Source organism: Leuciscus leuciscus (assembly GCF_965113295.1).
Source record: "Leuciscus leuciscus genome assembly, chromosome: 14".
Classification (NCBI taxonomy): domain Eukaryota; kingdom Metazoa; phylum Chordata; class Actinopteri; order Cypriniformes; family Leuciscidae; genus Leuciscus; species Leuciscus leuciscus.
Window position 1 is genome coordinate 37,290,997 of NC_138738.1, and position 24,611 is coordinate 37,315,607.

At 38.5% G+C, this 24,611-nt stretch overlaps 1 protein-coding gene across 2 annotated transcripts; it reads right to left on the reverse strand.

Annotated features, from left to right (window-relative positions):
• Nucleotides 1-73: 73 nt before the first annotated feature.
• gad1b (glutamate decarboxylase 1b) lies at nt 74-24,554 on the reverse strand. 2 transcript variants are annotated; one of them, XM_082136158.1, is made up of 17 exons: nt 24,216-24,551; nt 23,039-23,166; nt 21,218-21,280; nt 18,603-18,746; nt 17,105-17,347; nt 16,659-16,749; nt 8,434-8,546; nt 8,096-8,211; nt 7,859-7,938; nt 7,673-7,727; nt 7,319-7,435; nt 7,144-7,208; nt 6,966-7,044; nt 5,267-5,416; nt 2,754-2,861; nt 2,565-2,654; nt 74-2,483 (listed from the first exon to the last, which is right to left on the reverse strand). In XM_082136158.1, the coding sequence occupies exons 2-17, from the start codon at nt 23,112-23,114 to the stop codon at nt 2,310-2,312; spliced, it is 1,764 nt and encodes a 587-aa protein (XP_081992284.1). In that variant the 5' UTR covers nt 23,115-23,166; nt 24,216-24,551; the 3' UTR covers nt 74-2,309. The 2 variants fall into 2 exon arrangements, with proteins under 2 accessions (XP_081992284.1, XP_081992285.1); XM_082136159.1 differs by lacking the exon at nt 21,218-21,280 and having other exon boundaries at nt 24,216-24,554.
• Nucleotides 24,555-24,611: the final 57 nt, after the last annotated feature.

The following is a 24,611-nucleotide window of genomic DNA, read 5'->3' on the forward strand; positions in this document are numbered from 1 at the left end:
TGTATAAGCTTTAAAATAAAAGAGTCAGATTTTACATGTCAAAAAGACGACTAACAGAACATTTTCTTATAGTTTAATAGCTTTTATTGTGTTAATAACAGTTTACATATAGTGATTGCATTTTAAAGTGCCAGCCTTACTGAGGAGACCAGATCGCCCGCCTCACATTCAACATTTACAGTCAACAAGTTCAACAATTTACTGCAATAGAGGAAAAAGATTATTGTGCATTTGTCAAAAACATTGAACATTAAATAGTCATCTTTCACATGTTCCAAAGACAACAGTTGAATCTTAATACAGCAGTGAAATATCAATAAACCTTTAATAAATATTTATATTATTAACACAATCTTCCAGCATCTTGAGGACATCATTTCCATCCTTCCTTCTAAGTTTGTGCTTTTTGCTTTATTGTTTTCTTTTGTGGTTTCTTCTCTTTATATATATTTATATGATGCTATAATCGCCTGAGTTGAATATCAATAATCAGCATTAAACATCTGGTTACTAACCTTCAGATAATTGATAGGATTGCTTGTAACATTCAGTCAAAGATACACACAATAACATTATAACACTAACACACTGATTGCACAGAGTCAAGGGCCTGAACAACAATAAACATATACAATATATTCATATTTACTGTATATAAATGTCTATAGATTCATACTATAATTTATATGCTTGCTTATTTCAAAGAATATCGAGTATATTGTAAAATGTATGGCACTAGTTCTGTCTTTGGCTCACAAGTACACTACAGGACTATTAAACATGAACCTAAACTTTATTGATTATATATATATATATATATTGTCTTAAAGTACAAATGAAGAACCATTACAAATGGGAGAAATACTGAACCTTTAAACACTGCTCGGCTCACAATATAAATAAAGGTCTTTGTTTATCTATTTTTATATAATTTCAAACGGAAAATTCTTGAATATGTTTCACCTCACAAAGGTGTTGATTAACCACTTTACATGACCTACTAACAAGGTAAGTTCTAGAAACACAACACTAAAATACAGATCAACCACTGGTTCACACACACAGACCCCACTACTACACAGAAAGGGCTTCGAGCTTCATTAAAAGGGTGGTGCGCCTTTGCTCGTCTTTATCTTGTATTTACAAACCCGAAGCACCGGCTGTTACACATGATCCCAGTGGACTTAAACTGTGCTGTAAGGTGACCGTGTAGTTATACTAGGGAAAAGCTTGCTTCCGCCATGGAATAAAACAATAAAGGTAATTGCAAAAAAAAAAAAAAAAAAAGTGCTAATTTTATATCTCACAATTCTGACTTTATTTTTTGCGATTCCACATTTTTATAACTCTCAATTCTGACTTCTTTTTCCTCAAAGTGTGAGATATAAACTCAGAATTGCAAGGAAAAAAGTCAGAATTGTGAGATATAAACTTAATCGCAACTTTTTTCTCGCAATTCTGACTTTTTCTCTCGTAATTGCAAGTTTAGGCTATATCTCACAATTCTGACTTTTTGCTCGCAATTGTGAGTTTTATTTGTAATTGTGAGCTTTTCATAATTCTGAATTTTTTTTCTCCCAATTATAAGTTTTATTTGTCATTTTGAGTTTATATCTCAAAATTCTGGGAAAAAAGTCAGAATTGCATGTTATAAACTCGAAAATTGCGAGAAATAATGTCAAAATTGTGATATAAACTCGCAATTATAATTTTTTTTTTTTTTTTTACAATTATGATGTTTTTCTCGCAATTGCAAGTTTATATCTCTCAATTCCAACTTTTTTAAATAACTCAATTCTGACTTTTTTTTTTCAGAATATAACTTTTGTGAGTTATAAAGTCTGGATTCTGAAATATAAACTAACAACTGCAACAAAAAAAAAGTCAGAATTGTGATATAAACACTTTTTTTCTTACAATTATGATGTTTTCCTCGCAATTGCAACTTTATTTCTCACAATTCCAAATTTTTATAATACCTCTCAATTCTGACTTTTTTTTCTCAGAATATATCTTTTGTGAGTTATAAAGTCCGGATTCTGAAATATAAACTAACAACTGCAAAAAAAAAAAATCTGAATTGTGAGATAAAAATTTTCTTTTTCTTTTTACTCCAAGGCGGAAACAAGCCTCCATGTTAAACAGGCTATGCAATCTGTAAGTGAAAGATCTACAGACATTGAGAAGAAGGACAGAACATATTGGACCACAACACGACGTCGAAACATAGCCATTAAATGTGTAGAGCGCACGACTGTCCCGTCGAGTGCCTGAGCCTCTATTACACACAGAGCTGCAGTTCCCTGCTCCTACACGTCATGACCCAGCCTCTCGATCTCGTCGATCAGGAAATCGATGTCTGACATTGTGACGGCATGATTGGAGACCACCATTCGGAAGAAGTTGACTTTGTCTCCCTGTGGTTGGTATCCTACCATGGTTGTACCGCACTCCATCATCAATGCCTTGATCTTCGGCGCCACCTGCAGGGGAAAACAGGGTAATTACGACACATGTTACTCTTGTTACTCTTGATTTGGTAGTTATATGAGATGATGAAGTACCCTGTGTAGCTTCTCCCGTCGTTCGTCTCCGTGTGGCATGCCACGCAAGCTTGGTGGAATATACCAGAAGCAAACATTTGTGTGCTGGGGCTGTAGAAAGCAAAATAAAAGCAATAACAAAAGCCATTACATCCAGTGTTAGGTAAGCAGTTCTTTCAATCTATAAATATGTGTGTTCCAGATACAAACCTGGCCCTCAAAGACCATTTCATATCCCTCACGGTTCTTGATTTTATTGTAGAGATATTCAGAAAGCTCCAGGCATCTGTCAATGTGCTGCTCAAACCCAATTGTGCCCTGCATGGATAAAATTCACCAGGCACAATAAAAGTGTTTTTCTCGACAAAATACTTGAGCCACATAACTGTCTGTATATTAAAAGTTGAGATAACACTTAATTTTAAGGTTACTGAGCTACATGTTAATACATGTACTTAACTATTGCAATAACAGTAAATTAAGCATAATTACAACTAACCCAAACCAAACCCTAACTGTAACCCTATAGTAATAACTATAGTTAATTAATACTTATGTAAAGCAAAATATACTATATTACAAATCTCAGTTTGTGTTGTCGCAAACATGTACCTCTCTCTAAATAAAGTGGGATAGATATTATATATATAAAAAATTCACATATATACAGTATTGCATGGTACAGCAATATATACTATATAGCAAATCCAAACTCTTCGAATGTTTACATCATCATAAAACGTAACTGTATAATCGCATAGGTCTATATATAAAGTTGAATAATCAAGAGTTCAGATGCAAAAGCCTCTAAATGCCATCTGAAATTCTTATAGAATGATCATTTTTATCAAGCTTGTGTATTTAAGTTCAGTAATTTAACTTAAATGACAATTAATAGGTAATCTTCATTGCCATTTAAGTGAAATTATTGAATTGATATACGAGCTTGATAAAAATGATCATTCTATAAGAAAATTTCAGATGGCATTTAGAGGCTTTTGCATCTGAACTCTTCATATATATATATATATATCCCTCTGATGGTCCTCGGTCATTTCTGATCGAATAATTTTCTGTTTTGAATTTCTAAAAATCACAGCTTCATCGGAAGGTTATGATACTTGGTGACTTTTCTGGGATTAGGTATGTGAATACAAAAAAAAATTGAGGTCATGATCCGAGCATGCTAAGTGGTCGTAAAAAAAATAGTCACACTCGTGGTCTTCGGTCAAAAATGACCGACCCATAGGAAATGAATGGGAAATTTACAAAAACACAAAAATTCTCTGAATTTTTGTCTGTACAATCTACAAATCGGACACGATTCTAAAAAAAAGTACACTGTAGTAAATGGGTGACACTCTACAACATCAAGAGTGCAAAAAATTCACACCCACCCACACACACACACATACAAACACACGTTTATACACATACACACCAATAAATTCAGATTACAAAAATATGTTTTGAATTTTTAAAAATCACAGCTTCATCAGAATGTTACGAAACTTGGTGACTTTTCTGGCATTAGGTATGTGAACACACAAAAAAATTGAGTTCATGATCCGAGCATGCTAAGTGGTCGTACAAAAATTAGTCATGATTTTGGTCTTCGGTCAAAATTACCCCCATAGGAAATGAATGGGAAATTGACAAAAACACAAAAATTCTCTACAAATCAGCCACGATGCAGAAAAAAAGTGCTCAGCTATGAAGGGGTGAAGCTCTAAAACATCAAGAGTGAAAAATATAACATAATTAATAATTATAATTAATATATGTATATATAATTAATATAATAATTATTACAATTATTAAAATAATAATTAATAAAATGTTATAAACCTTGGCAAAAAGTATTATTTGAGAATTTCTACAAAAATACATTAAATCCACATCTTAAAAGTAAGTAATTTGGTCCAAAAACAACTAGAATTCACAAACATCTCCATTTAGAGCTATACAGGCATCTAGTGGTAAACCCATGCAATAACATGTTTTATTTAATTTTATGTTTAATAAATTGATTAATTTTTTATTTTTTTTTATTTTTTCTGAAAGCCTAGTCTCTATTTTACCCGAAAATACTGCATAGAATTTTTTTTATTAAAAAACAAAACAAAAAACAACAACATTATTTCCAATGGCAAAAAATGGACTATAAATATTGCATAAATATTAATAAGTTCAATCAAATTGTCTCAAAATTCTAAATTAAAAAGAATAAATATTATAGAACAAAAATAAATTGCATTGGTTTTTACTGGGATGGAGGAAGTTTCATTTTTAGGTGTCCGGTCATTTATGACCGGGAAGGCCCCCACTGTGACTGCTAAACGAAGACCATCAGAGGGATATATATATATATATATATATATATATATCGTACACACAGTACACTCATGTAAAACAACTGCATACATCAAAAACCTGATTTTTTATTTTGTCACAAAATGCAACTATACTATTGCCCAGCTCTTTATATAAGGTTGGATGTGTCCAACTTTATCCGCATGCGTTGATCTCAACTGCTTGATTGCTTGTATCGTGGAGAAATGTAAACTATACTCAGCTCTAATCTGCTGAATGTGACTAAGACATGAAGATACTATAAACACTGAAACATGATTTTCTTTAAAGTTCTTTCAAAACAATATACATTGTGAAAATCGCTATGCAAATAAATTTGACTTGACATAATAGCGGCTGCTGTGACTCACCTTGGCCTTCCACATGAGCCAGAATTTGAAGATGTCTACATGTCTGCCACACTGGATGGCCTTGTCTCCGGTGTCGTAGTTCACGTCGTACTGTTTGTCTGGTTGGAAGAGGTATCCGGCACACATGGAGTTGCAGCCCTGCAGAATGCCCTGAAACAGAAGCACAGCGTATTCAAGTCCCTCTCAGATGTGAAACTTGATCTACATGCATTCATTTAGCAGATGAGTGTATCCACATGAGTTAGGTGTGTAACTGCATTGCCAAGATTTTTGTTTAGACTTGTACACAGGGCCTGAAATGAACACTCGACAAGCGCCATGCAAGTAAAAATCGGCGTTGATGACGAGTATATGAAACGGTGTCACTCGCCGGTTGGCCAGTAAAATTTTTATGAATTCTAACAATGCATGAACTTGAACAAACTTGAACAACGCTCGGGACAGCGCTGCATTGTCACAAAAGTTTAAGCCTAGACAATTTAAATATTCAAGCGCAAGAAGATGCAAAAGGGATACATTTCGTTTCTCGCTCTATGTGGAAAGTTGTGTTTGCGAACCCATCTGAAGCACGCGCACAAACACTAAGCTAAGCTCTCTTTCATGTCTTCTTGCACTGGAGCAGACAAATTCACACAAAATGATGTAAAATAAATAGCAAGTATCCTAGTAAACACAGTCAGTTATGTCGTAAGTGAATGTAAACAGTTGAGAAAGTAAACGCATGTGTTTTAGTATCAGTATATTAGATCTGTGCATTCGCTCTTAAAGTGACAGCAGCCTAATATTCCTGATGCTGTCTGTGTTTTTAATGTTAGTCAAACAACAAAGGACAAAGAAGAAATCACTCACTGCTCTTGACTAAATAGCTTTTGTAACTTTAATAAGGATTAATACGGATGTTTAATTTATACAGTGAAGACTATGCAATGTTGTTTTACATTTGCAAACTTTTAGTACATTTGTGTAGCCTACCTGAAAACTACTGTCAGACCTGAAAAGCTCTGTTTATTTAATTTGATTCTTTGTTATATTGTATTTATTTGTCCTTTTGCTTGTAATTTGATTATTTGTTCTTATTTTTTTACTGACTGTTTGCTTTAAATTTATATTAGTTAAGCTAGTAGTTTTAGCTGTAGTATCGAAATTGCAATAGAGAATTGTGAATTTTCACTTGTTAAAATATATTTATGTAAATATAAAATATATAAATATATATATTTATAAAAAATATTTATGGCCGGTACATTTTCTTAAGTCAGGTGCAGAAAAAAGTTAATTTTAGGCCCTGCTTGTACATGTTCACTACTGTTCAGAGGTTTGGAGTTGGTAAGATTGTTTAATGCTTTTGAATGAAGTCTCTTCTGCTTATTTGATCTTATTACAGTAGTTCTTTTGAAATATTATTACAATTTAAAAGAACTGTGTGAATATATGTAACTGTAATTTATTTCTGTGATCAAAGCTGAATTTTCAGCATCATTACTCCAGTCTTCAGTGTCACATGATCCTTCAGAAATCATTCTAATATGATGATTTGATGCTCAGGAAACATTTCTGATTATTATCAATGTTGAAAACAGCTGTGCTGCTTCATTTACATTTTTTCAGGATTTTTTGATGAAAAGACAGTTAAAAAAAGACCGTTTTTTTTTTTTTTTTTTTACAATAGTGTATATGTCTGTTTATGTCCAAGTCTCACCTTGTCTCTAACCAGGATGGCTGAACATTGCAACGGTACACCCATCATCTTATGAGGGTTCCATGTGACAGAGTTTGCCCTGAAACAAACAAACGAGTGGGGTTTCAGCTCACACTGCACCTTACCTGTGATATACAGTCACTTTAGCACCTCATCATCACCTGTGGTTTTTACATACCTCTCAATGCCGCTTAGCTTGTGACGGTGTTTCCTGGACATCAACAGTCCTCCGCCCCATGCGCCCTGGACATTTATTCATTCATTTATTCAGTGATATATTCATGTATTTAGTTACCATTTCAGCTACTCCTGAAAGCACTGATTGAAAATGCATGCGTTTGAGTCAAACTTACATCCACGTGCAACCACAGGTCGTACTTCTCACAGATGTCGGCAATGTCATTGATGGGATCGAATGCTCCATATACTGTGGTACCAGCCGTCGCATTCACAAACAGTGGCACGTAACCCTAAAATAAACATTTAAAATCACATTCACTGTTGATAGTGCATGGCCTAAAGATAATGCCCTAACAGCAGAGTGCCACTTCATTAACAGAAGCACAAGAAGGTCAAATCATCCGTCAGCTTGAGGATACCTGTCGCGGTATTGATCCACTGAACTCTTCAGGAACAGAGGTTAAATACGCTCACTCACTTGTCTCAAGAGCACAGAACAGAGCAGTGTAGTGTGTGCATTTACACACCTTCTGTTTAGCATCAATGATCTTGGCCTCTAAGTCAGCAGGTATGACACGCCCCCTAAACAAGACAGCCAATTAGGTATAAGTGGGAGGGACTATAAAAGTCCAAGTGCACACACATACATATATAATATAGTTTTGAGCTTTTTATTCTTATATAACTGACACAGAACTGTACTGTCATGATACCTCTCATCTGTCTTCAGGAGAATGACGTTTTCTTTGCCAAATCCCAGTACAGCTCCAGCCTTTTTGATTGAGTAATGACTCTGCAAAAAAATAAGCAAGTGTTCCCAGTCAACCAAAATGACCAAAATAGTATAGATAGAATACAATTAATGTAATCATTCACACTTACACGACAAAAATAAATATATGACCCCCAGAGGGAGACAAATCCTCTGTTTAACTGCTGTGTGCACTTACATGTTCAGATGTGAAGAGCACGAGTCGTGGTGCTGCTGACATGCCTTTGGTTTTGACTTCTGGGAAATACTTATACCGTGCGACCATCACACTGTACATGTTTGAGATGGCACCACCTGTGAACAGATGAGCATTCAGTGTATTTCAGCACCACTCACAGCTGTGTTCAATTAAATGTGTCAAAGGAATTAAGCCAACATGAAATATCATCGTTACCTATTTTTATGCATAATCTATGGTCATTGTTTTATTATATGTTTTTGGGTGAACATCATACGTTTGTAATTGTAATATTAAATCATTTTGTTTGTTACGGATAATTTCGACTGATTATTTACCTGGTGAGAAGAGTCCATCGCCATCCCCGTTCGGCCAGCCAATCATCTCTCTCATCTTCTTTAGGGTCAGCTGCTCCATCAGAACAAACACGGGCGCGATCTCATATGTGAACCTGAACACACAAACACACAATGAAATTTGGTCAATATGAGATTCGTTTGAGATTCATATTTAGTATTTTTAATCACAAGTAGAAACATATTTTTGCTTAGTTTAACAACCAAATCACAGTGTAAAGAAATTATAAATAATAAAATTAAATTACACTTAAAAAACAAATAAATCAAATTCACATTATTTTAATTGGTGGTTTTTGATTGGTGAGTTAGTTTCGGAACTCGATTCTGATTGGCTTTCCAAGAATGCTTATGCTGATTGATAGCTATATGGAGTTACGATCATGGTTACGATAACTCGATAAGCTTAAATATGGAAGCTTGTTTCCGCCACAGAATAATAATAATAAAAAAATTAGCCTAATTGCGAATTTTTATCCCACATTTCTCACTTTTTTTCTCAGAATTGCATGATTTGACTCACAATTGCGATTTATAAAGTCAGAATTACGAGGCTACAAACTCGCAATTGCGAGAAAAATAATTTCGTCAGAGTTTACTGAAACAAGCTTATTACTGTGTGGTGTTTTTATTTTATTTATTTATTTTTAATGAAATTTGACTTGGTTATGAGGTTCGTTTGAGATTTATATTTATGACATTCATAGCTACTTATGTTCTGCTTCTCCAAATCGTCAAAATCAGGCAACAGCTACTTCAGAGATTCACAGTCCCTGCAGACATTACACACTGTTCCCACGGAGGAACATTCTGTCCCTCTCGGCTGCTTTGAATATCGCTAATTAAAAGACGGCTGTGATAGACTAGATAAGGGCTCATTTCAGGGTGTTTTAATGAAGGGAGTCAGTATTCTGATGGCTATCTGTCCGTCTAAATGCAGGAGTAACTTCAGTCTGACGGGGGACAGACAGCGTGTAAATGAGGGGACGGCTGCGCGCGCCTGATAAGAACACACTCCCGCACAAATCCATCTCATTCAGAGAAGAGAGGGACGAAAGTGTGATGAACACAAGTAGGACAGGGAACAGCCCCGGGCAGACTCATTGTTCAGCTCCGTCACAAAAGGAACAAAGATTTAAGACAGTAAAAATAACCGAGAATCATCAATAACATGCAGCTAAAACATGATTCCGGCTGTCATAATGTCATTTAAATAGAACAATGTATTTTCCCGCAGATCTTACACTTGTTGGATTTGACAAATTGCATTTTCATGTACAAAGGAGGAGAAACCAACCGGAAATTGAATACCTGTCTGAATATTGTGGTGGCACATTGTATATCGGGACCTTTTACCATTGCACTGTATATTATGAAATTGTGTCATATAGCCTACATTTGCATAACACAAAGTCATAATCACATGCTCACTATAAGCACAATATGCTGATCAAAAGAACAAGAGATGATCCATCATTTTTGTTGTGATTGTCTTATTAATGGATAATACATTTAATTGAAAAGTGATTTTTGAGTAATTGTGTAAAGTGTTTTAATTCTTAATTCAGCATCTCATTTTCTGTATTATGCACTGAATATATCAGCATTATATTTGCCTATATTGGTCTCTAGATATCAATATCGGCATTAACCACTGAGAATCGTTTATCATAAAGACAAAAGGGCTTTTAGCAACACCCTAGCAACACCACACAAGCTCGTTGAAATCCCAAGAAACCTGCCAAAACACCACTCAAATTTAATGTAAAAACCTATTTTTTGTCTTTTATGTGAAGCTATTTTGAGGGTGTATGGATAATTCTTTGTGTGTGTGCGTGCGTGCGTGCGTGTGTGTGTGTGTGTGTGTGTGTGTGTGTGTGTCAGTCCATTAGCTGCCGGTCAGTGTGTGTCACCGCTGATGAGAAATAATGGGTCTAAATTAGCCACGGTGAATAATGACAGAAGAAGCAGCATTTGCAGCCTGTCCATTCACTCTTCTTCTCACAAAGCCCTTTGTGTGTGTGTGTGTGTGTGTGTGTGTGTGTGTGTGTGTGTGTGTGTGTGTGTGTGTGTGTGTGTGTGTGTGTGTGTGTGTGTGTGTGTGTGTGTGTGTGTGTGTGTGTGTGTGTGTGTGTGTGTGTGTGTGTGTGTGTGTGTGTGGCAGCAGCTGAAGCGACAATCTCAGCAGTGCAGAAATGAAACATTCTAAAACATTGCAGGTGAAATCCTTCAAAATGGGGCAGAGAGCAGTGGGAGGCGAACACAACAGCTTTATCCCTCGAGCTACAAGACGGCATAATGTGGGAGAGAAGGAGAAATGTTTATCCCGAGATTCTGAGCGGCTGAAAAAGAACTAATCAACAGAGAGACTCCCACACTCTCATCTAGTGAACTAACACACCTCTGCCATTAGTACTTCATGTAAAAGCACTGTCATGACTCCATCTACCATTGAATACAAATATAGTGGTTTTTAACATCATATCCATGCTTTAACAGGAATAAGATATGAAGAAAGGGCAAAATTCAAGGTTTTATACAGGAAACCACCCAACACCATCGATCACCTCTTGACTTCTCAAATGTCAGCAGCACTTGTGAATGTTTTTATTCATACTGTTAAAAATAGCATAAAGCAAATGTCACAAAGAAAACACTACAGACTATAGTGAGCTGCCTTGGTGTCTACTTCATAAGAAATAATGTGAATAATGAATTCAGATATGGTGTTCATATTAGGATTGGGTTCATATGGATGTAGTCAGTCAAACAAATAGTGTTATTCATGCAAAAAAGCAAAATTGTAAACACAAATATTGGGTAAAATTGGGTAAAGTTGTTGCTTTGTCAGGCATATTAAATGTTTTTTTCACTGAGCTTATCTCTCTGGGAATGCCTTTGTTATGTGCCCTTCAAGTGGAGTTGGAAATATTGGAATTCCGAGTTCTAAGCAGATTAATGACTGAGCAATGTCATATTTACAAGTGGGAAACTCGGAATTCTACCAGTTGCCAAGTTGTGATGTCATAAGGGGCATGTCAAACTGAAACATCTGATCTATAATATAGATAATAAATGAGAAGCAAGTCTATCCACCTTATTCATAGACATACGATTCACGAGCCGCTGTAAATAACTATAAGAATAACAAAGTGCAGTTAATAGTAAAAGTGTTTATGATTATGATAATAAATTAAAATAATATTATATATCAAATGCCAGTTTGCAATATAAAGCAGCATATAGGACTTGGTCAGGTAAAATATACTCAAAAAATGATTTATTGATGGCGTTCACTTTATTTAAATAATTAATTTTGTTTGAACTCTATTGTATCAGGTTTCTCATTCACACACGGTTGCATCATGTTAAACTGTTTTCATGTTGAAAGAACAATAACTCGATCAAATATGGAAAACAGCATTTTCATTTCCCATTGCACGGGGCCGGATAGGAAGAGTAAATGCTAAAATAAAGTGTTATTTTATGCATTTTTAGGAAGATGAGAAAATGTTAACGTTCTATTATGTTGTATATAAAATAGTTTGTTATGTTGATGCTGGAAGTGAATCGCACATTTAAGTTACAAATGGCCAAACCCGCTCTTCCGTTAAAAATGATGTAAAGTTAATCAGTTTGCTTCATGCAAAAACATTTAGTTGTGATACCATGGATAAAAAAGTGCATAGAAATGAATCATTTTCACAATTTTGAATTCAGATAGTTATTTGGGTTTATTCGCAGTAAAATTATTTTATTTTGTTTAGGCTACTTCCATTATACGTTTCCGACTCTGAGGTTCATGGCAGCATTACATGTTCTACTGCTTTAGATTTAGTCCAAAATGGGATATAGGGCAAAATAAACAGATTTTATGTCAGAGGAGTATCTATGATGCCCTAAAATACTGCTATAGGCAGCTCACTTTATTGAAACAGACCCTATAAGTTCTTTAATGTTTTCAGCTCTGCTCTTTTCTCTCTTCCTCTTCGTATGTGGCATGAATTAGCTTAAGAGGATATTAATCAAAGTAATTCCCTATTGCAAAAACCCATTGTTCATAGTAATGGCTATTTAACAAGGCCTTTCTCATCGTAAGTGACTTCTATTATAAGAAGCTCTCTGTTTATATTAAGAAAGACAGCTGTAATGAAGTGCTCGGTCCTCTGAGATCAAAATGGCCTCTGGGAGTGAAATGCGATGGCCAGACTGTTCAGCCCGCAGGGACACACACGCTCTCCGACTGGCTGGTCCCAGCTGGCACACACTTCCTACCAGCCCACAGTCACACACAATCAATGGGCTGTTAAATAGATTTGGTACAAGTCCATTCTGTGCTTTAGTGTTGTAAGACTCTTCAGTGCTGCACAGGCTCAGTCATAAGCTTCATGAAAAAAACCCATCAGCTTTATAAATGGGATAAAGGGCTCATTTTCACCTGATGAAGTGGCTATATCTAAGTCTAGTTGCACAAATCCTTGTTTTTTTTATCAGTGGTAATAATTTGGGTGTGCACTTCTGCTTCCATCGTCCCAATGTCAATGGGATTTTTGTTAAATGTCTGAAATACGGTTTGTGGTGAACACAAGCTCATGGTATTTACACGTTTTATTCTATACATCAGTAATACTCCACTTGTGATTTGTTAAAGTTTTACTTGTTTTGAAAAAGGTGGTTGCTGTCAAGTGTCTCAATGGGACTTTAGAGGTTGTCGGGGACATTAAACACCATCAGCCGAACAGGCAAACTCATCTACTCACTAGTCGCTTTCACAGCCTTGTTGTATTTATAATCATGCTCCTGCAAACTGTTCTAACTCAAACTTTCAGGGAAAATGCTTTTAAATAAGTGCTGAAAGAGCTGTTGGATGCTTAATGGTGGTGATGTTGAAGTCATGTGGCCGTGATGTAGTTCGTTCGTCAAAATTCATAAAAGTTGTAAAGGTTATCATGATGGAATCATAAACTTTTGTTGGTCACAGAGTTTGTCGAGTGTGATGCTAACTTCCGGGTTGACCAACAAAAATAAATCATCATTGCAGCCAGCGCTCTATGTGTTTTCTGCAACTTAAAAAAGAAAAAAAAAAAATCTATGTGTCAGAGCAATCTATACTATCGTTTCTTTCCTAATCACCTTTGCACTTCGCATGAGCAACTCATCAGACAGAAATGTCCAATAAAACAGCTCAAGTCAATTTGCTCTTTATATCATGTAGCGCAGCGGCCAAATGTGTAACTCTATGTGCTGATCAATATGCAATCTCACACGCCTGGAGGGCACCGGGTGGTTACAGCAATCAGAGACATCACTCGATGCAGAGTTGACAAAGACAGCGCCTCTAGCCATAGCGTTCAAACAAACCCTTTACATAACCTCAGAGCAATGGAAACACTTACATGTGTATCACAAACAACACGTATCCACTGAGGGGAGAGGACAGAAGAAGAGAGGAGAGGAGAGGAGAGGAGAGGAGAGGAGAGGAGAGGAGAGGAGAGGAGAGGAGGAGAGGAGAGGAGAGGAGAAGAGAGGACAGGAGAAGAGGAGAGGAGAGGACAGGAGAAGAGGAGAGGAGAGGAGAGGAGAGGAGAGGAGAGGAGAGGAGAGGAGAGGAGAGGAGAAGAGAAGAGAGGAGGAGAGGAGAGGACAGGACAGGACAGGACAGGACAGGACAGGACAGGACAGGACAGGAGAGGAGAGGAGAGGAGAGGAGAGGAGAGGAGAGGAGAGGAGAGGAGAGGAGAAGAGGAGAGGACAGGAGAAGAGGAGAGGAGAGGAGAGGACAGGACAGGAGAAGAGGAGAGGAGAGGAGAGGAGAAGAGAGGATGAAAGGAGAGGAGAAGTGAGAAAAGAGAGAAGAAGAGAAGAGAGGAGAGGAGAGGAGAAGATGAGAGGAGAGGAGAGGAGAGGAGAGGAGAGAAGAAGAGAAGAGAAGAGAAGAGAAGAGAAGAGAAGAGAAGAGATGAAAAGAGAGTAGAGGAGGAGAGAGGAGAAGAGAGGATGAGAGGAGAGGAGAAGAGAAGAGAGGAGAAGAGAGGATGAGAGGAGAGAAGAGGAGAAGAGAGGAGAGGAAAAGAGAAGAGAAGGGAGGACAGGAGGAGAGAGGAGGAGAGGAGGAGAGGAAAAGAGAGGACAGGAGAAGAGAGGAGCGGAGAGGAATAGAGAGGACAGGATAAGAGAGGAGAAGAGAAGCGAGGAGAAGAGAAGCGAGAAGGAGAGGAAAGGAGAAGAGAAGGGAGGACAGGAGGAGAGAGGAGAAGAGAGGAGGAGAGAAGAGAGGAGGAGAGGAGAGAACAGGAGAAGAGAGGAGAGGAGAAGAGAAGGGAGGTAGAGAGGAAAGGAGAGTAGAAGGGAGGAGAAGAGAAGAGAGGAGGAGAAGAGAGGAGAAGAGAGGAGAAGAGAAGAGGAGAGGAGAGGAGAGGAGAGGAGGAGATAACAGGAGAAGAGAGGAAAGGAGAGGAGAAGAGAAGAGATGAGGAGAGGAAAGGAGAGGAGAAGGGAGGAGAAGAGAAGAGGGGAAAAGGGAGGACAAGAGGAGAGGAGAAGGGAGGACAGGAGGAGAGGAGAGGAGAAGGGAGGACAGGTGGACAGGTGGACAGGAGGAGAGGAGAGGAGAAGGGAGGACAAGAGGAGAGGAGAAGGGAGGACAGGAGGAGAGGAGAGGAGAAGGGAGGACAGGAGGAGAGGAGAGGAGAAGGGAGGACAGGAGGCGAGGAGAAGGGAGGACAGGAGGAGAGGAGAGGAGAAGGGAGGACAGGAGGACAGGAGGAGAGGAGAAGGGAGGACAAGAGGAGAGGAGAAGGGAGGACAGGAGGAGAGGAGAGGAGAGTAGAAGGGAGGACAGGAGGACAGGAGGCGAGGAGAAGGGAGGACAGGAGGACAGGAGGAGAGGAGAGGAGAAGGGAGGACAGGAGGACAGGAGGAGAGGAGAAGGGATGACAGGAGGAGAGGAGAAGGGAGGACAAGAGGAGAGGAGAAGGGAGGACAGGAGGACAGGAGGAGAGGAGAAGGGAGGACAGGAGGAGAGGAGAAGGGAGGACAGGAGGACAGGAGGAGAGGAGAAGGGAGGACAGGAGGAGAGGAGAAGGGAGGACAAGAGGAGAGGAGAAGGGAGGACAGGAGGAGAGGAGAAGGGAGGACAGGAGGAGAGGAGAAGGGAGGACAGGAGGAGAGGAGAAGGTAGGACAGGAGGAGAGGAGAGGAGAAGGGAGGACAGGAGGAGAGGAGAAGGGAGGACAGGAGGAGAGGAGAAGGGAGGACATGAGGAGAGGAGAAGGTAGGACAGGAGGAGAGGAGAGGAGAAGGGAGGACAGGAGGAGAGGAGAAGGGAGGACAGGAGGAGAGGAAAAGGTAGGACAGGAGGAGAGGAGAGGAGAAGGGAGGACAGGAGGAGAGGAGAAGGGAGGACAGGAGGAGAGGAGAAGGGAGGACAGGAGGACAGGAGAGGAGAAGGGAGGACAGGAGGAGAGGAGAAGGAGAAGGGAGGACAGGAGGACAGGAGGCGAGGAGAAGGGAGGACAGGAGGAGAGGAGAGGAGAGGAGAAGGGAGGACAGGAGGACAGGAGGAGAGGAGAAGGGAGGACAGGAGGAGAGGAGAAGGGAGGACAGGAGGACAGGAGGAGAGGAGAAGGGAGGACAGGAGGAGAGGAGAAGGGAGGACAGGAGGAGAGGAGAAGGGAGGACAGGAGGAGAGGAGAAGGTAGGACAGGAGGAGAGGAGAGGAGAAGGGAGGACAGGAGGAGAGGAGAAGGGAGGACAGGAGGAGAGGAGAAGGGAGGACAGGAGGAGAGGAGAAGGTAGAACAGGAGGAGAGGAGAGGAGAAGGGAGGACAGGAGGAGAGGAGAAGGGAGGACAGGAGGAGAGGAGAAGGGAGGACAGGAGGAGAGGAGAAGGGAGGACAGGAGGAGAGGAGAAGGTAGGACAGGAGGGGAGAAGAGATGAAGGGAGGACAGGAGGAGAGGAGAAGGGAGGACAGGAGGAGAGGAAAAGGTAGGACAGGAGGAGAGGAGAGGAGAAGGGAGGACAGGAGGAGAGGAGAAGGGAGGACAGGAGGAGAGGAGAAGGGAGGACAGGAGGAGAGGAGAAGGGAGGACAGGAGGAGAGGAGAAGGGTGGACAGGAGGACAGGAGAGGAGAAGGGAGGACAGGAGGAGAGGAGAAGGGAGGACAGGAGGACAGGAGAGGTGATCAGGCTGATTTGAATAACTCACATGTTAGTGTTGGCAGTAGAGGTGAGCCATTCTCCAGCGAGACCAATGATGTCCAGTCCAGATGAAAGCTGGTTGAAAAATCTAGGATGACCTGAGAAGAGAATTTACAGGAAAGATTTAAAGTAAATACTCTTCAATATCATAACATTAATCAACCAGATCAAAAATACTTTCTACATGTCAACTATACACTCCTGTTCAAGAGTTTTTTATGTTTTTTAAAAAAATCTCTTATGCTTGGATACATTTATTTGATCAATAATACAGTAAAAAACAGTAATATTGTGCAATATTATTAACATTTAAAATAATTGTTTTACATTTGAAATTATTGTAAAATGTAATTTATTCCTGTGATGCGAAGCTGAATTTTCAGCATCATTACTCCAGTCTTCAAGATAAACTAATGTTATGTATTTGTGAGGACGGCTGACACTGGCCTGTACCTGTTCTCACTCCATACTTGAGCGTGTCTCTGCAGTCCACCAGGATCTGCTCCAGCGACTCTGGTTGATCCGACAGCTCCAGGTTGAAGCCCTCCATTCCCTCCAGGAGCTGGTGAGGGTGATGGAAGTCCAGCACTTTGGTGGATCTGTCAAAGGTCTTGCGAACATAATTGGTGAGGATCTCCACCACTTCGAGAAGAAACTGGATCGTGGGTTCCTCGCCATTTTTAGCAGGCAGTAGATCTAGAATAGAGGCAACATGTAAAGATAAGAAGTGTTTTCATTTATACAATTGAAATTTTAGTGGAGTTGAAGCGGTGAAAAGTCTGAACCCACACTGAAAATTACACTGGGATTTTTTCATCTAACATTTCTAGGTCACTAGTCAATCATGTGAACTCTTTGTACTTGCACGGAATCAAAGAAGACTCTTATGCCCATCAAGCCTGCATTTAATTTAACAAGAAAATACAGAAAATTAATATTGTGAAATATTATTATAATTTAAAATTATGGTTTTCTATTTTGATATACTTTAAAATATAATTTATTTCTGTGATCAAAGCTGAATTTTCATCATCATTACTCTCATGATCCTTCAGAAATTATTATAGTATGCTTATTTGATACTATTTGATAGTTATTATCAATGTTGGAAACAGTTGTGATGCTTAATTATTATAATTTTTTCAATCTGTGTTTTTTTTTCTATTTTTGAACATTTATTCAAAATTAAAATATATATATTTTCTATATATAAATATAGCTTATATATATATTTTTTTTTATATATATATAAATATTTAAGCTTTAATTATATATTTTTATCAATTAAACATATCCATGCTGAATAAAAGTATTCATCAAAACAATTACTGACCCCAAACTTTTGAACGGTAGTGTATATTGTTACAAAATATTCTTTTAACTTGTTATTTATCAAAGAATCCTAAAAAAGTATCACAAGTTCTAAAAAAATATATTAAGCAGCACAACTGTCTCCAACATTGATAATGTATCGGTATCAAATCATCATATTAGAATGATTTCTGAAGGATCATGTGACACTGAAGACTGGAGTAATGATGCTGAAAATTCAGCTTTGCATCACAGAAATAAATTATATTTGAAAGTAGGCTATATTAAAATTGAAAACCATTATTTTAAATTGTAATAATATTTCACAATATTACTGTTTTTTTTCTTCTGTTTTTTTTTTTTTTTTTATCAAATAAATGCAGGCTTGATGAGCATCAGAGACTTCTTTTAAAAACATTCAAATGGTAATGTTTCAAAACGTTTGACCGGTACTGTACATTATATATAATGATTTTAGTTTATATATACAATGCGACCGTTCAATTATTTTTCTCTATCTTCTAATTGTTAGGTTTTATAATGAAGCAACAATGCGTTAGATTGAAATGTGGCATTAAGAATGAGAAGGACCATCCTTCTCATTCTTAATGCCACATATCAATCTGGAAAGGATGGTCACCTCGAGCGAACAGGTTGGAGAAGTCCGTCTCGTCGCGCGTGTAGCGCTCGCTGTTGTCGCGCGTCAGCTGGTTCTTCGCGCTCTCCTTGAAGGCGCCCACCATACGACTCTTCTCATCCAGACTGTTGTTCTTCTGCAGGAAACCTGCATCATTACAACACGGGGGAGAATTGCAAAACATATCCTCAGCCTTGGTAATGGATGCTATGGAGGAAAAAGTAGTAGGCTATCTCTAACCAGTTGCTTAACATCAGCAACTAACAGCAGGTTTGCGCGCTGATAGTTATACCTAAGGGTGATTCCAGTGACTGGGGTTTTAGTGGGACAGCGCTATTTATGGATTGGTTGAGGTTCAGTTCAGAGGTGCTACTGTAGCCATGACATCAGAGGACATATGTGTTTTGTTTTTTTGGATCATGAAACCCTGTTGAATCCCGATTGAGTTTGGCTCTATCATCCTTCACAGATTCCGCGTGACTGACCAGATGCTCACGTCATTAACTGCCGACAGGCACATTCAATAGATCCATCGAGGGTGTTTTATTGGAACATCCAGCATGAACGTGAACAAACATGTTTAGGCAAAGCAGAAAGACCTACTTAAGAGAGTCAAACACCAAGATGCCTCCCCACAAAATTCAGTTTTTCGTTCACAATTTTGCATTCTTTATTATTTCGACTGATTTTATTTATGGAGGTCTGCGTATAGCTATTGTAAAACATGGGTCACAGATGGCTAGTAAGATTCTAAAGAATATTTTTCAATATTTAACAGCATATTTCCTTAGAGCATCCGTCTTTCGGTCACGAGGGCCCGGTTGTCTTATCTCTTTCATTTTGAGCTGGACAATCGCACAATATTATCAGAGAACGCAGGCCTGCGTTAATACTCCCCTCTGCCACCCTGCAGCCCATCTCTCTCATTCAGGCTCGGTTCTGATAAGAGCTAATGACTATTCGATGCCGTGAATCTTTGGAGATGCGCTCAACATCAATAGGCGACACGATTTCATTGCGGCTATCAAATGGATTTTTTTTCTGTTTTCTCTCATGCTAAAGACCAAATCTCTCTCTTTTTCTCATGCTTAAGGATTTTTTTGTCTTCACAACCACGTCGAGCATGTTTATTGCGCATGCAATTAAGATAAAAATAGCAAATTATTTACGTTTGATATACGCTGAATCTTTTCATTAAAACATATGATTTTATTTGAGCAATGGTTTACACACTGGATAAGGCATACATTTCGTTTCATTAAATCGTTAAGATGAGTCTATTCAGGTCAATTTCTGCATGAGCTCTCTCTCTTGTTTTACACTGTCATTGTCACATATGTTACATGTAGTTAGTAATAACAATAAATTATGCAGAATTACATGCAACTAACCCTAAACTAAACCTAACCTAACCCTATAGTAAGTACATATTACTCAGTACTTAAATATATAATTACAGTGTAACAAAGACACCTTAAAATAAAGTTTAATCAAAATAAAACAAAACATAAATGAAATCATATAGAAACAAATTAACAAAAAATATAGATAGATAGATAGATAGATAGATAGATAGATAGATCAGAATTTGACTAATTATTTACACGCTTATTATATGAGCTCAAACGACAGCAGAATATGCAGGGCGCGTAAATTCCAGATATTGTTTATACATCAACAATTTTAATGACAGAATGATCATTCAGTTTTTTCCCCTTAGGTTTTAGCATGCAATACATATTACTACTTCGATTCATGCGGTTTTGCAATAATCAGGGCATAATTCTCATTACATGTTCATTTTTTAAAACAAAAAGCACATAAGGCTAAATTAAATGGAGAGGATCTGGCCTTGAGATACACAAGAGTAAAACGATTTAAAGTTCAGCAGGAGTCAGGATGGCCACATCCTCCCAGACGTCATCCTCTTAAAAATACCCAATCCTCTTCACATCTTTTAGCAGGCTATAAAGAGCAGTGTGGCGGAGAAAGACAAGTCGAGAGAGAGAGAGAGAGAGAGAGAGAGAGAGAGAGAGAGAGAGAGAGAGAGAGAGAGAGAGAGAGAGAGAGAGAGAGAGAGCACCACCCACCAGGAAACTAATAGAGAGCAACACAGGCAGCCCCTTTTTTCTCCTGATATATAGTGTTTCAAATCCAGTTAAGAAAACCTGTCTAAGTGACCGTGAGAAAATATTTCCATCCAGACACTGATGATTCACACTCTCTACGGGCTATTTTTCACTTCTCTTGCCTAACAACCTACAGAAATCGTGCCTGGCATGAATCTCTAACTCGGGGCTGATTTCTATTCCTTCCTTTGTCAGTTATTTATTTATTTATTTATTTTTGTGTCCAGAAAATAAGAATGCGAGTGAACAAGGGGTGATACGGGGGAACAAAAGACTAAGACCCTGTTCACACACTCGCCTACAGGGTAAATAACAGCTCGCTGACCTTTAGTGTGATGGAAACACGCAACGACAGTCTCTTGCTCCGTATCTAGGGCATATGTATTCACACCTGGGTCAACAGAGCAACACCAGCATGGATAAAGGTGCCCTCCACTTTGGCACCTTGACTGACCTCAAGACTGAGATAGTGTTGGCACTGTAACTTACCACAGATCTTCATGCCCAGTTTCCTCGTGCATCCGTGCGCAACCCCGTACCACGCGTCGCCGGCTAAAACGAGACGTTTGGAGAGCTGTTCAACATCCCAGAGTTTATTCTATTCTTAATGCTATGGGTGATGCTGTAGAAAGCGCAAAATTAAGGGTCAGCATGCATTGACGCAGAAGACAATGAATGTGCGCAACAGATTCGGGTCTTTGCCGAACGTGTGGCTTTTCAATTTCAGGTTTTTTGAAAGGGCTTGATTTTCGTCAAGCGATCAATAGAGGCTATCAGAGAGGCAGGCCGCTAATAGATGGTGGCACACATCCGGCAAAGAGGCGGTTTAAAATAAGCGGGCATGAAATGAGGTCTCGGAATTAATTGAGTGAAACGCTTGTGTTTGACTTGCCAGCCGTCACACAGTGAGCCGAGAGAGAGAAAACACACCACTCGAAAAAATACACGAATGACCTCTAGCATAAGTGACCAGACAGATGCAGCCATAAAGTTCAGATGCTGATACAATGAAAATGAAATAAAATGAACACACACTCACAGCAGTAAGCAAACACGAACAACACTATTCAGCAAGGACAAATATCATTTATATAAACAAAATGGTGCAAGTGTGTATATAAGAAACGAAGGTGAATTATTATTATTATCATCATCAATAGTTTGAAATGAATGAATCTCTGGGGTGGGTTTTGTCTGAGGGCAGATCTAGCTCTATCTGCCCCAGGCGCGCGCTGTCAGATGAGGCAGAGACAGCGCGCGCCCCTCAGGTCAGTGAGCGTGAGATAGAGCTTGGCAGGGAGATAATAGCAAAACACGCGCACACACACACTCACACACACACACACACAACAAAACAGCACAACACACAATGCTTTTTACAATTTATATCAAAATGTATAGCTAACATAAAAAACATATATTGGTACTACATCTTATATTATTATTTTTTTTTTAGCATGACATTTTTATTTATTTTGCATCTTTCTTAAACCTGATAAAATCAGATCAAACCAGTTTCTTTTATGTATTTTTGACTCGGGCATTTTCAGCATATTTACAAAGGAAAATGTGAATTGGACCGTGATGGCGGGTAATTTTTGTAATTGCGCTATTAAGGTGGGTCTGTCGAGAGCAGACGATGGCTGATTGCTGTTCTTCAAGCTCCCATAAAACGAGGCAAAATGCAGAGCTATTGTTATAAGATCGGGATCATAATTACATGCAATTAGGCAGAAGCAGGATGCTCTTATGTGAGAGTAAAATTAAGAATACAATTTGCATGCTATTTTCATTTGTAATCTGCAGAATTGAGACTAAAACTATCTCTAGAAAAATAGCTAAATTAAAATAACGGTATAAGATTATAGTTATTATTATTATTACATATATATACATCGATCTCCCTTGCAAATGAAGAATTTACATTTCTATGACGAAAACTATAATCAAATATAATTAAAACTATAATATCTTATTACAATAATCGTTTTTGTAATAAAACGATAATCAGGGGTTCTCGTTTTAATATTCAATTCAAAATTGCTTTACTGGCATGACTGTAATCTATCTATCTATCTATCTATCTATCTATCTATCTATCTATCTATCTATCTATCTATCTATCTATCTATCTATCTATCTATCTATCTATCTATCTATCTATCTAAAGATAATTAATAATTTGTCTCTCAAGCTGTCAGCTAATAGACATCTCACACGGCGCGGTGTGTTTTTCAGGGCAGTGATGAACATCGCCACCCCACGGAGTAAACAAGCCAAGTGAAAAACGCGTTATCCAGAGAGACCTACTTGTGGCAGGTTGTCGTAAATTAGCCGTGTTTGGGTCCATATCACCAGCCGAGGAAGAAGGTGCAGAAGACGCCATCAGTCCTGGAGAAACACCTCACTGCTTTCAGACTGAAGGGAAAAAAAACACACTACACACGGAAAATGTGGAGAAATTAGGAGAAACAAAGTGATGGCACAAATAACAGTTGCTTATATGTAAAAAAGACTGGCTAATATCTCATATAAAGTACATAGCTATATAAAAATAAGCGTTTTTTCTAGCACAATATCACGCATCAAATTCTCCTTATGAAATGGCAGTAATTCACTCCGCGTCACCAGGATAATTTGTCTTGCGCCACGCGCGCGCGCTCAGTGTTCTGTCATGTTCAGAAATGCGCTCTGACAGAACAGCGCACATTACAGCACGAGAAAACAACACACACAAAAAACAGCACACCTAAGAAATAACGAAAAGAATGCTAGGTAAGTTCTGAAGATAGTCCGACCTATATAAGTTGGTATTTTGGATGGCAGTGTTCTCCAGACGCCCCTGTGAGCTCCAGCGCGCAGCAGACCGTGAAGTCTGACTTAATTGGCTCTGTAACGAGGTCTTTAAATCGAACCATTTAAAACGAAGAATCTGTTCACTTCAACCGCAGCATAACAAAGGCGACGAAGTCTGGACAGAAATAATCATCTGAACCTATTATTAGTGTTGGTGACGATGATAAATAATGTTTCTTTGTTACGGATGATTTTACAGAAGGTCAGAAGCTTAAACGACTCTCGGCCAAAAAATAAATAAATAAGAAAGAAAGAAAAGAAAGAGAGAGAATGTATAGAAAAAAGAGTGACTTATTGATTTCTCAATTAAGATGATCTTTGAATATCCTCAAATTATGCGCATCAATCACTGTCGGAGTTAGTGAAATATGGGCAAAAAATCATTGCGCTGCTCATGTGTTAAATTACACCATGTTTTTAGATCATTATTTTGCCAGACGCGTTCCAGTATGAACATAGGATCATAATACTGGCAGAAACTGGTTTAAATCTATACATGCATTTATTATAACTGAATACAAAAGGCACAGTTCAGTTTCTGCTCTTCTTTCTCATATTGTTATCTTCCCAATGTTGTAGAAAAGAAAAAAGGGCTTACATTTAGATCAGAACGCAGAAGGTGAGCGCTTACCTTGCGAAGTCACAGGTGTCACAGTAAAATCCAGAAAAATGGCACGTGGAGGATGTTTCACAGCGCGTGATGTGGCTGTGAGACACTTGATATTAGAAAACCACAAGAGTGCACAAGAAAATAAAAATCCATCCAGCGCCAAATTCCTGATTCAGTGTTTATCCTTCCAAAGGCGACAGGAGAATCTCCAAAATTCACTTCAGCTGTATTTTTCCACGGGTTAATATCCACGGGTACTTTCTGAGGATTATTATATGGACTCAAGTCATCAGACACATGAAGTTTAATTCTCCAAGTAATATATACACACACGTCAAAATAGCGTGGGAGTGAGAAAACGGTGAGTGAGAGAGAGAGAGAGAGAGGGAGAGAGAAAGAAAGGCAGATTCATCATGA

Bases quoted from the DNA above. Each gene is read 5' to 3' on its own strand.
- gad1b (XM_082136158.1), bottom strand. From the start codon at position 23,114: ATGGCGTCTTCTGCACCTTCTTCCTCGGCTGGTGATATGGACCCAAAC. The intron at 7,939-8,095 runs GTAAGTGCACAC...ATTTTTTTGCAG, and splicing joins TGCTCTTCACATCTGAACAT to AGTCATTACTCAATCAAAAA. The intron at 2,862-5,266 runs GTGAGTCACAGC...TTATCCATGCAG, and splicing joins GGCTCATGTGGAAGGCCAAG to GGCACAATTGGGTTTGAGCA.